Source organism: Montipora foliosa, chromosome 4, assembly GCF_036669935.1.
Source record: "Montipora foliosa isolate CH-2021 chromosome 4, ASM3666993v2, whole genome shotgun sequence".
In the NCBI taxonomy this organism is placed as follows: domain Eukaryota; kingdom Metazoa; phylum Cnidaria; class Anthozoa; order Scleractinia; family Acroporidae; genus Montipora; species Montipora foliosa.
The window spans coordinates 25,011,504-25,024,212 of record NC_090872.1 but is presented as its reverse complement, the minus strand read 5'-3'; the positions used below and the strand labels follow the sequence as shown (position 1 = coordinate 25,024,212).

At 38.9% G+C, this 12,709-nt stretch overlaps 2 protein-coding genes across 4 annotated transcripts in view; one reads left to right on the top strand and one right to left on the bottom strand.

The window, feature by feature from the left end:
- The window catches only part of LOC138000426 (fibroblast growth factor receptor 1-A-like), a 69,709-nt gene that overhangs the window by 23,882 nt on the left and 33,118 nt on the right, over window positions 1-12,709 (bottom strand). The window contains exon 10 of the mRNA XM_068846834.1: window positions 5,527-5,788. Within this exon, the coding sequence (XP_068702935.1) occupies window positions 5,527-5,788 (262 nt within the window). The remainder of the gene's footprint in view (window positions 1-5,526; window positions 5,789-12,709) is intronic.
- LOC138000425 (uncharacterized) overlaps window positions 9,792-12,709 on the top strand; it is a 3,374-nt gene continuing 456 nt past the window's right edge. Inside the window, exons 1-4 of one of the 3 annotated variants that reach the window (XR_011123126.1) lie at window positions 9,879-9,909; window positions 10,005-10,092; window positions 11,049-11,240; window positions 11,969-12,709. The exon at window positions 11,969-12,709 is cut by the window's right edge and continues 456 nt beyond it. Coding sequence is in view for 1 of the 3 variants with exons in the window: in XM_068846833.1 (XP_068702934.1) it covers window positions 9,874-9,909; window positions 11,049-11,240; window positions 11,969-12,085 (345 nt within the window). In the remaining 2 variants the exon portion in view is untranslated. Of the gene's footprint in view, window positions 9,910-9,957; window positions 10,093-11,048; window positions 11,241-11,968 lie in introns of those variants that run through there. The other 2 variants (XM_068846833.1, XR_011123125.1) reach the window with 2 other exon arrangements.

Genomic DNA, 12,709 nt, shown 5'->3' with positions numbered 1-12,709 from the left:
GACGCGGTAACAAAGGCCAGTGAAAGGGTAAGAAAAGCTTCTGATGTTACTAGCGAAATTGATCGGTGAGTGGAGTAGCTGTAACTGAAGCAAATGCAGATGACGGAGAACTACAGTACCACTGATCTGCCTGGGCTTCAATCTTGTTGTTTAGACGAGTGGGTTTTAAAAATGGTCGCCATAGGATTAAGAAACCGAAAGAACGAGCGATACACATCAATGTATAAGCAAGGCCAAACTGCGAAGTCTCGGTATTAGAGCGCTGTATAATACGCTTAATTTGGATTGCACTTTACAATTTTCCTTGTCGGGAAATATTTTCATGTATTTTCTAACGTAGTAATTAAGAACGACAATGGCAATAATTTTCCTAGCTCCTGAATAGATTTCTACGATCAGTTTCATACCGACAGTTTATTCGTCTTGTTTGGGACTTCATGGGGTCTATCATACGTTGATGTGTATATCGCTCGTTTTTTCGGTTTCTTAATCCTATGGCGGCTATTCCTCAAACCCACTCGTCTAGACAACAAGATTGAAATGCAGGCCGATCGGTGGTAGTTCTTTCATCTGCAACTGCTTCCAGCTTCCCTCAGCACCGATCAGTTTCGCTACAGCAGAAGCATTCCTCTGCCTTTGTTACCGCGTCCGAAGAGCAACACCTACATTTGCGCCTAGAAAAAACATAACGAGAAATTTGAATTTTTACAAATGAAGGGATCAATAGTAAACAGACAAAATCACGACTCCAACATACCATCTAATATCAGTTGATTCAAACGATCTCGAAGCATTCCTCTTGTTCTTTCTCTTGAGCTCTTTCTCGTCGATATGCAGCTGCTTTTTCCTAAGTAGCCACGAGTCTCAATCTTCATAATCACAGGTAAGTGACTCAGAATGTTTTTCAAAGTCAAACGATAATTCCGAAGTCGATAAATCATGGTCTATAAAGACGAAGCTTCGCTTTCTGACGTGTTTTCCATTGTTTACTCAAGTAGCAGCGAGCGATATGTTGAGTAAGTGACGTCATATGTCCTCGCTCCAGGCTTTCTCGAATAAGTATGCAGGCGACATACCAATAATGGCGGATGCTATGAAAAACAAGTATTTCGACGTAATAACATTGAAATGTTGGTGAAAGTAAGTTAAATTCATTATTTGAAAAGCGTATGCAACATTTTGGCGGCGTTTCCTCGAGGATTTGAGACTTTTTAAATAATCGTGTTTTTTCGTCAGAGTCCCCCTTTAAGCATGTCGCGTCAGTGATTTTACGGCATCGCTAGTTAATTGTACAGCAGTTTTGATTCTTCTTCTTTCTTAACACTGAATCATGACTTGTTTAAGAAAGACAAGAGATATGCTTTGTCAGAACTACAATCAAAGATTGGTTTCAGAGGATGAACTTATTGTTTTATTGGAAGAGAACACGGCTTGAAATTCTCAATCCAGTTACGATCGATAATCCTGAATTCGAAGTGATAAATGAATGTAAAGCAAAGTTCAGATCTGCCAGTGTTAGCTAATTTGACCAATCCATTTGGTACATTTCTGTAAAAGAAAGTAAATGACAAATAAAAATGAAAATCGTTGCAAAAAAAAAGAAATTAAATTTGACGGTCATTAATTTTTTTCAAAATTTAACATGGTCTTTCTGGAAAGTTGTGTTAGCATTGCCACCGCATTAAAATTTAAGACCACAGAGAAAAAACACAAGCACATACAAAAGGATATATCAAGTAAAACAAATATTTTTCAAAAGAGACTTACTCTAGGTTTTTTGTCAAGACTGAGTGACGGCGTTTGCAGCGCTGTTGTTCATCAGCCGTTAGAACTGACAAAGAGTTTCTTTCATAAATAATAGGAATTAGAAAGTTGATTGGCCAGCATTAGCAAGAAAACAACAAAAATCAACCAAAAGAGGCGGAGTAATAGCACCTAAAATGAACTTACCTTTTCGCGTTTTTGTTTTTCATCACAGACGCCAAATAAGCAGCTCTGAGGTTTGTGACTTGACGTCTGTGACGTGTGACGTCAATTTATTTGCAAAATCACTTCCGGTCGCCGTCCGTGTTGACAAAAACGTCGCGTGCATGTGTCCGTAACGTGTTTTAAAAAGCTACTGTGACCAAAAAAATCAATTCTTTTTTCTTTTGGAATACAAAACTATGTTAACTTAACACTAAGTGACCCAAGTTTTGAGTCTTGATTTCAAAACGACATCTGCTTATTTTAACTGGAATTTTCTTATTTAAAAGTCCGCCACTACTAACTTCAAAATCTTGAGAGAGCTGGATCGAGTAGAGACTACCTAGCGTAAGAACGCTAATGTGTGTACGCGGCTGAATATGCTGCACGGAGTTCGTGTTTTGCACGTAACTAAGTTGCATTAACAAGCTGACATTTTAACCCAGTGAGTAAATGACGTCGCTTTTTCTTAGATTCAACCCTCTGGGTCCAATCAGTCAATTCTGAACGTGAGTAATGGCGGACCGTGAAATCCAAAACGAACGCTCAAACTAAACAGCCTTTGGATAAAAATCAATTGCCAGTCACGTGCTAAGCAAACACTTTCAAAATCTAGAGAAAAAAAGGAAGTGATTTTTGACACCTTAGGGCCGATTTACACGGTACGATTTTTGTCGCATGCGACAAGCTCACGACAGGCCTACCACATGACTTACGATTGTCGCTGCCTTTTAAAACGTGTTTTAAAATGCTACGACATTTTTTTGACGTACACAACAATCGTAAATCATGTCGTGGACCTGTCGTAAGCCGTTGTCGCATGCGACAAAAATCGTACCGTGTAAATCGAAATCGTTTCTCCTTTTTTCAAACAAATGAACATATTCTGTTTTTAGATACAGTTTGGGTAATCATATCAAGACAAAATTTGGCCAGGGTATTAAGTACCCATGATAGATTTCTCACATCACATTTGCCTCCAAAATAATTTTACCATGGCAACGATATAAGGCATTTCTTTGAGCCTTATTACCGATTAAAATCGAGATATATTGTTTTTTTTTGAAAAATCGGGACGGTGAAATAGTCCCATTCACCGCTACCAGATAATGTTAGAAATAATCTCTAAAATATTTAAAATTCAACAAAATCTGTAGGGTCAGTTTTTCAGAAAAATAAGTTGTTTTGAAATGTGTGGCTAATTTCTTTTTTCGCCTACAATTTTTTTTTAAATTTGAAAGACGGACGTTTTAAATTAAGCTAAGCTAACACGCAAAAATGAAAAAAAATTCACCGTCCGAAAGCAGAGATATAAGCGAGTGAAGTTGCAGAATCAGGAAAAATGAGGGGGTTACGAGATCAGCGTCACCCGCTAGTTCGAGTGCACGCGCGAGTGAAGCTACAGGCCAACACAAACGAATTTAAGTGACCATTAAACCGTGTGTGTACAATTTTTATTGTTTTCGTGAATAGAAGATGTCTATTTATATTCCATATGCATAGCAATTAGAAGAAAGGTGAGCGAAATTAGCGGTATTTGTTTATTTCTGGTGACTCACTTTGAATAGTGAGCTGAGCGCGAGCAGCTTTTAGAATTGCTTGTGTAGCTTACGCTTAAATTTCTTTTAAACTTGCCACGCACAAAGGCAATGATCTACTTTTGCCAAAAAGGTGAAAAAAATTGGGGGGTCACCGTGCTCGTTTTCGAGATCATGAGGTGCAATTTTAGAAGCTTGCGTTATTTTAAGACGATCTTAGCTTACAACTGTCAGCAATAAAAAAGCTACATTAGTGAAATTTAGATGAGGTAAACTTAGTCAATTCAACATAACTAATATAACTAAACAAACTTTTGCAGCTGATGTCTTTTTCTGAGGTGAAATAGACCTTGAAAAACGATACATATTAGTCTAAGAAAGAAAACTTTGGTCGCACGAGAGCTTAAAAGGCGAAATATTTGTAACTTCTCACGTACAATTTTTTTTTTTTTTGTTAAAATGGACAAAATCAGGAGAGGAAGTGATCTACGGAAAGAAAAATGGGGGTCACCGAGCATTCAAGAGAATAAAATCGCTGCGAAGTTCTCAAAGCGATTGTCTATTCGGAGTGTCACGTCATTTCGTGACATTTCCGAGAAGAACTGGGTCCACAGCTATCCCATAATGTCACATGCTTTCACGTTCCATTCTTGTGGAAAATGTTTGCACCTTTAGCATCGAGTTTTACGTTCGTGGTCTGCGATGAATGACGTGTGCGTGACATGCGCGAAAAAATGCGCAGTAGCAATGGGCGCGAAAGGATTTTCAGCTGAGCGAGCGCGCGCACGTAAGCCACACACGCAATTCGTAAGCTCCTCGCGTCAGCTCATAATTCAAATGGATCACCAGAAATAAACAAATACCGCTAATTTCGCTCACCTTTCTCTTAATTCCTATATATATGGAATATTAATAAACATCTCCTATTCACGAAAACTACGAAATTTCTACACAAACGGTTTAATGGTCACTTAAATCCGTTTGTGTTGGCCTGTAGCTCCACTCGCGCGCGCACTCGAATCAGCGGGTGACGCAGGCGTAAATGCTGATCTTGTAACGCCCTAATTTTTCCTGATTTTGCAACTTTGCTCGTTTATTTCTCTGCTTCCGGACGGTGGATTTTTTTTCATTTTTTGCATGGTAGTTAGATTAATTTTAAACGTTTGTCTCTCAAATTCAAAAAAATTCTGTCAGTGAAAAAAAAAAAGTTAGAGACACATTTAAATTTTTTTTAATTTTAAATATTTTAGAGAGTATTTCTATTATCTAACATAATCTGGTAACGCTGAATGGGAAAATTTCACCGTCCTGTTTCTTCAAAAAAGACAACATATGTTGATTTTAAGGCTCAAAGAAATGCCTAATATCGTTGCCATGGTAACGTTATTACGGAGGAAAATTCAATGTGAGAAATCTACGATGGGTACTTAATACCCTGGCCAAATGTCGTCTTGATATGATTACCCTAACTGTATCTAAGGACAGAATATGTTCATTTGTTTGAAAAATGGAGAAATATTTCGAGCCTCCTTAACATGTTATCACTCACGTTTTTTTCAAAACTTTTCTTGACCTAGAAATATCTTTTATGGGTTCCGTATCTGGTCACCACCTTGAATAATCAACACGGTTTTCGACAGTTTTGTAAAGTAGCGAAAATATTGCTGAAAGCGCCGGACGTGACATTCTCCAATGCCGCAAGGCGCCTTTCGAGCGCCGAAGGTGTGAGCTACAGACGGGCTCTTCTAACCTCGTAAACTGAGTCATTTGCCAGTCGGATAATGTGCGTTTTCTGTGCTCAAGTTATTTGATACGACCAGTTATTTCGCGTACCCGTTGCTAACCTGCCCTGAGATATTTAAATGAATCGACAAGATATCGTCACAGAAGTAAGTGGTGTCAAATGTTTCCTGGAATCTAATGTTTTCTTTATTCGCTTCTGTCATTCACGTACCCCTCCCTCAATCCCCTTTCTTTTCACTCCCCCCCCCCCCCTCCTCGCTCCTCAGTTCCTTGAAATTACCTTTCAAAGTCTTCACTGCTACAACTGTCCTTGGCATCCCTTTGACAAGTTCCACATATCGCTTGGATCGCCTCGACACATTCTCAACTCTATTATTCCGGGGATTGAATTCCGTTATTCCCACTGCCTCTGCCTTGATGACCTGCCCGAAAGCTCCTGACGCGATCGCTTCTCCGAGAATGAGCCTCTCTTCAGGAAACTCCCAGACGGGGTAATAAGGAAGACTGCCAGACTGTTCAAACAGTGAGCGGTCCGGATCTATCTAAAATTGCAGATGGCACCACTTTAATAAGGAATCGAAATTCGTCAGAAGAGGTTACCAAAAACTGTTACAGGGCTTGAAATTGTGACTCACTGGTCGCCAATGCGACAAACCTTGAGTGCTGGCGACCAGATTTTCAGAACTGGTAGCCAGCTGGCGAATCACGTTTTGTCTGATAACACAGGATAAACAGAAGACAACTTCTGTATTTGAATCTTTATATGACGAAATCGTTCAGAACTGGTAGCTAGAACACGACTCGCCTTTCTTTTCCCACTAAAATAATGTCTAAATACTACAATAGCACAAAATGTGCTTCGATACTTCGATCACCGCGTTTAATAGGCGCCATATTGTTTCAGCGGCTTCACGGGATCGTGGGTGCACTTAAACACCATGTGCTTCTTACCGGTTGCGTGAGTTTTTGCCGCCAGAAGACGAAGATTCAGCAAAAAGGTTAATTAAATCCATCGTCAGTTGTAAATGCTGAAAACATAGATTTAGCCAAATTACCGAGGGACCTCCTCGGAACTAGCTTGATATTGATGATACATTGAGAATGAACCTGGACATCGCATAACGAATTTGAATTTTGAATGAAACCTTCAAAAAGGGGTTGTCCTAGAAGCCGGAATCCGGAATCACAGGTCATTGTTTACCAATACAGAGAGTAAAAACTATCCTAAACATTCATAAAAGCTAACCTTAGGCCTAATTAGGGCTAGACAAACGTTTTTAGGCCTAAGGTTAGCTTTTATGAATGTTTAGGATAGTTTTTACTCTCTGCATTGGTAAACAATGACCTGTGATTCCGGATTCCGGATTCCGGATTCCGGCTTTTAGGAGAACCCTCAAAAAGCAACCTGTACACTTAACGTAAAGTAGGTTAGAAAACTTGTCCCCTCTGTTAGAAAGTGGACACCTATACAAAAATTGACTACACAAGGTGATTAATAAATGGAGATACATATCGGTAGAAAAGTACTTTAAGAAACAAAGTTCCTCTGATCCTAGAGGCTACTGAAACCGTACGAGCAGCTCCTTTTATTTTATCCCGGTCAGAGACTGGTACGAGAATTGTGGTTGTGTGGGGGCCTAGGCCAAGCAATTGTAGTATTGCGTTTACTCGCTTGCTACGCAAGCTGTAACTATATAGGAGAATAAAGAATTATAGCTACGTTTTGAAGAGGTGATAAGCAAGGATAAAGGATTTATGTTTTCCTTGCTATGAGAAACACGGACTTAAAAACGTTCTGTGCTTCGCTCCATTTCAAATAACCGTAAAGAACACCACCACCACCACACTAAAGACAAAAGCCGAAAACAACAGTGGATTTAGAGTTCCTTTCCAGTGCTGTTTTTTCCTTGCTGTTAAATAATTATGACTTTCCTTGCCTGCAAAGTAACATTTAAAATCATGTTCTTACGTAAGACATATACACTGTTATTTTCAAAGAGTTAATTTCACTCCAGTGCTGGAGTGAAAAAGTGGAGTAAAATAAAGCGTAGTAAAATGTACTCCTAAGAGGAGTTAATTTAACTCCATTAAGAGTAATTTTTACTCAGTACTAGTTAATATTCAAAGGCAATGACTTTGCTAGAGTAAATTTTACTCTCCCTACAGAGTAATATAATATGCCGGAGTTAATTTTACTCCTATTTATCGGGATACTGAGTAAAGTCTACCCCACTTACTAATTCTACTTTCTGAGAAAAAAAGTAGAAGAGGATTTTACTCCTATATATGTCACTTATAGATTTTACTCTGTCTAACGCCAGACGATTTTACTCGTCAATGGGGAACCCCACGGGGCTGAAAGGGTTAACAACAGCTGGATTCACTCAAAAACTATGTCCCCATTAGCCCTTTAACTCCCAATAGTGCCACTTATAGATTTTACTCTGTCTAACGCCAGACGATTTTACTCGTCAATGGGGAACTCCACGGAGCTGAAAGGGTTAACAACAGCTGGATTCACTCAAAAACTATGTCCCCATTAGCCCTTTAACTCCCAATAGTGCCACTTATAGATTTTACTCTGTCTAACGCCAAACGATTTTACTCGTCAATGGGGAACCCCACGGGGCTGAAAGGGTTAACAACAGCTGGATTCACTCAAAAACTATTTCCCCATTAGCCCTTTAACTCCCAATAGTGCCACTTATAGATTTTACTCTGTCTAACGCCAGACGATTTTACTCGCCAATGGGGAACCCCACGGGGCTGAAAGGGTTAACAACAGCTGGATTCACTCAAAAACTATGTCCCCATTAGCCCTTTAACTCCCAATAGTGCCACTTATAGATTTTACTCTGTCTAACGCCAAACGATTTTACTCGTCAATGGGGAACCCCACGGGGCTGAAAGGGTTAACAACAGCTGGATTCACTCAAAAACTATTTCCCCATTAGCCCTTTAACTCCCAATAGTGCCACTTATAGATTTTACTCTGTCTAACGCCAGACGATTTTACTCGCCAATGGGGAACCCCACGGGGCTGAAAGGGTTAACAACAGCTGGATTCACTCAAAAACTATGTCCCCCTTAACCCTTTAACTCCCAATAGTGCCACTTATAGATTTTACTCTGTCTAACGCCAGACGATTTTACTCGTCAATGGGGAACCCCACGGGGCTGAAAGGGTTAACAACAGCTGGAGTCACTCAAAAACTATGTCCCCATTAACCCTTTAACTCCCAATAGTGTCACTTATAGATTTTACTCTGTCTAACGCCAGACGATTTTACTCGTCAATGGGGAACCCCACGGGGCTGAAAGGGTTAACAACAGCTGGATTCACTCAAAAACTATGTCCCCCTTAACCCTTTAACTCCCAATAGTGCCACTTATAGATTTTACTCTGTCTAACGCCAGACGATTTTACTCGTCAATGGGGAACCCCACGGGGCAGAGTATAGTCCCCTCCAAGTCAACAGTTTTAAAGGATTAAAATCCTGTTAATAAAGGCCGGTATCTTTCCACATTTTAGTGAGGGTTAATACGATGAGCCGCTCTGAATCTTGCTGGTTTTTTCGTTTTTAATTGGACGACCCGGTAATTAAAGTCGTTATCCTCGCGATCTTGGATAACACAGTAGAGAACAGACTGGAAACTAGTGAGCCGTTTTGGTCAGCAGTCACCGGTTCAGTTACTGATTTCGGCGGGTCTTTCGGCGGTTTTACCAATCTCGTACCCAGAGTCCTCGGGCTTCTTGGCCAGCGGGTGAGCGCCCGGAGAGACTCTGGGATAATCGACTCCATTTTCCCAGAAAACATGGGTTCCGGTCTTATGACGTATGCTTGAGTTTAAACGGAAGCAGAAAAGAGAAAACCGTTAACAGTAGAAATGGCGGGTTGAAAGTGTTCGAGAAACAAGAATTTTAGCCTTACACACAAAGAAACTGGAGAAATGATCATTGGCTTGCTGTAAGAGCAAGTGAAGATGAAACCTCTGACACTTTCGGTGAGTGTATTTTTGGTGTTTCAGCGTACATTCCATCGTTCAGAATGCAATGAGAATGCCATCGTGCAAGCAACACGATCGACAAATTTTTTGTGGAAACGACACAAATGTCCTCTTTTTCTACAATTTGATGTTTCCGTAATTCTGAGTGGCTTCGAGAAGACCTTATTCCACGGATTTCGCCTCAAAGAGACTGATGTTATGTTTCCCACGATACTTTTGCAACAGCAACAGTAATCACTTTTTAGCAGCGTGAGAAAATTCCCGTGCGGTATAAGACATAGTTCAAACCTCGTCGTTTTATTATTTTTGTGAGTTATATATTTCTGAGGTAAAAAAAATCAAACAGCACTGAAACTAGTTTTAGATTTTGAATGTCCCTCCAAATTCTGGGGCTTCCGAATTACTTACCGACTTCCTGTCGGACTGCCATTGCTACGCATTCGGCCAATCAAAAATATAGTTCAAATCGATTATCCCAGAGTCTCTCCGGGCGCTCACCCGCTGGCCAAAAAGCCCGAGGACTCTGGGTACGAGATTGCGGTTTTACTCAAGTTTGAATCAATGATCACAATTTGTGCTGACGAGTTTTTCGTTTGTTTACTCTTTAAATGCTGATCCAATGCAAGGAAATGCTTACAACAACTCAAGCAAAAAGGTAAGCGTTAACTGAACCATGAGCAGATAATATTTGATGCCTTAGGCCCGATTTTCGACCGACACAAATTAACAAAAGTACGCCTTTTGATTCAGAAGTCGAACTTAACTGGCCCCTCCACAGCAGTTCCAAAGCCATTACCAAGAAAACCAATTGATTTTGTCAGCGATTTTCATGTAGAAGGTAAAACATGGTTTATGCATGATCATGAAGTTCGGCACATGAAACGTTCGACGTCTGAAATCAAAGCCGATCCACGGCCATGCTAAAGCCGAATTCCCGTCTAGGCCAGTTGAAAAGAACGCCTGAGCCATTCCAAATTAAAATAGCCGTTCTTAATTGATTCAAACGTCGAACTTTTCATGTATTAAGTTCGGCTCATGAAAAGTATGGCGTCTGAATCGGGCCTTATGACAATTTAATGTAAGCTTATGTAGAATTCAAACCTTTTACATGCACCTTGAAGTTCCAAATTTGTCAGGCAAGGATATTTAATTTGGCTTAAGTGCTTTAACAAATTGGTATGTATTTCACAAGAGAAATGAAGCTTTAGATCAAATGGTTAAGCAAATGATTTGGTATTAGAGTGCTCTCACCGCAAATTACATGACGACAGAAAGCAGAAAGCTTCAGCTGTCATTTAAACTATTGTACTCAATGCAAATAGTATGTTAATGCCTGCATGAGATTGTTATTATTGGCGTTTAAAGAAAAGAGAGCCAAATTTTGATGAGTCTGCTCTTCAAACACTTACACTGTACGTTATAACAGAAGTGACAGTGTCTGACACTTGCAGAGTGCAGACCCCAAACTACATGTAACCGTAACTCACAGTTATTGAAAGCTAAACGTTTGATTTAAAATGGGTGCTTAGACTTAAATACTGTTTACAATCGCTATTTGTAGGCAGTCTGCAGTTGTCATACACCTTAGAAATGATCAGCTTTATTATTACATGTACCAGCATTTTTTTTTTTGAGACGTGTGATATTGAGTGTTCTTATCTGGATGAAATTCTTATGACATCTTTTATCTGTAAGTAGCAGTAATAATTTTTGTTTGGAAATGTGACTGAGATTATGAATTATTTTTTCCAAGAAAACTGAAACTTTTCACTATATTTATTTGTTGATTAACAGTTCAAATGGGAGGTGGGTACAGCTGGGAATTGGTTCATTAAAAGATTGCTGGGAAGTTTGGACAGAGAGTTGGTTACAGAAAGTGCTGAGGCTAGGCAAGAAGATGCCTTCTTCTTGCAACATACAGTACAAACCACTACATGTATCATCTATGGAAGAGGAGTTGGAGAAAACCCTCAGATAAAAGAAAAGGTTGGTGCAATGAAAAAATTCCTTTGAGGCATGTTTCTGTAAAAGACCTGTAATGCAGTCAAACAGCTGAAAGTCTGAAAGACTTAGAAGCTGATTGTTGCTTTTAAACAAGTGATGCATATAGATATTTACAAATAACTCGCATAAATTACACTTTAACAACTAATTCTTGACAGTCACTGCAATAAAATAATTATAAAGCACTGTCTGAGTTACAGGCCTGTGTATGTATAGACTAGTAATGCCTAGCGATTAGCGGAAGATGATGCTGCAGTTTCATTTATCCATTGTCTCACCCAATATCTGCTTTCAGTTTAAAATTTGAAATACTGGTAAATGAGATAATTATAAATACCTCATCACACATAATTTTTTTTGGAAAAGTGTTGAAGACAAAGAAAGCATCTGGCAATATATTTTCAAGATTTGTTCCATGAGTTCCACCACTATATGTGTACTTTTATCATTATGACAAAATTAATTTGATAGTTAACTGAGTTACTCAATGAATCAAGAACAATGTTACAGATATAATCTCATGCAAGTACCGGTATTACATCTGGTTCCATTTATTTGGTACACCAAAATTGGTGGCTGATGTCTTTTGTTTCTCAGGATTAGGGATGTATTAGATTTGTGCTCTCTTCCTATTTTGTTAGAATATTGTCGAATGATCTTAATTTTGGAAGGGGTGATACTAATCATTATTCTCTTTAATTACTTTTAAGGATGATGAGTCAATCAATGGAGAGGTTCTAAAAACAACATTTGCAAGGATTGTTGCTTCTGGCACACTAATTGAACTAGAGACATTTACCTTGTGGCAGAAAGCAAGGTTTTGTTAAAACTTTCATTCGCTGTAATTGTTTTGCTGGGAGCATACTTAATTATCAGCTTAATCTCAAGGGTTTTTTTCTTGTTTTTGGAAACAAAAAGTTTTTAGTTTTTTCTTAATGTAAATTATCAGCCTAAGTTCTGTGTTTTTTTTTTCTTTTTGAAAACAATTCTGTTGGAGGAAAAAAGAACACATTGGTAAAGGTCAACGATGGCAAAATTTTTGCATCAGTTATCCTAAGGCATGTTCCATTTTTTTACCTTTGACTTCTTTCTGTAAGAACTGACTTGTATTACATGTACGTAAAACCCATTTTGTTATACTGAGTCACATTTATCCAAGTATGTTGTATGCTTTAGTTTTTGTAATTGAAGTTATTTTGCAGCCATTCATTGTTATAATCTGTAATCAAAACACAAACCACTCAATTTATCTTTGTTTAAGGCAAGAACACATTCAGCTGATTGCCATTTTATTATTGCCCGAATAATTAGAATAAAGATAGCTTTGATTTTTGTGATGTATTTGTATGTGTATACAGATTTTATTTATTTCTTTGATCGTGAGCGGGCGGTATCCTGAGAATCCTGCAATCTGATTGGTTCCGGGAGCGGGCAGTATTTTCCTATCTCCT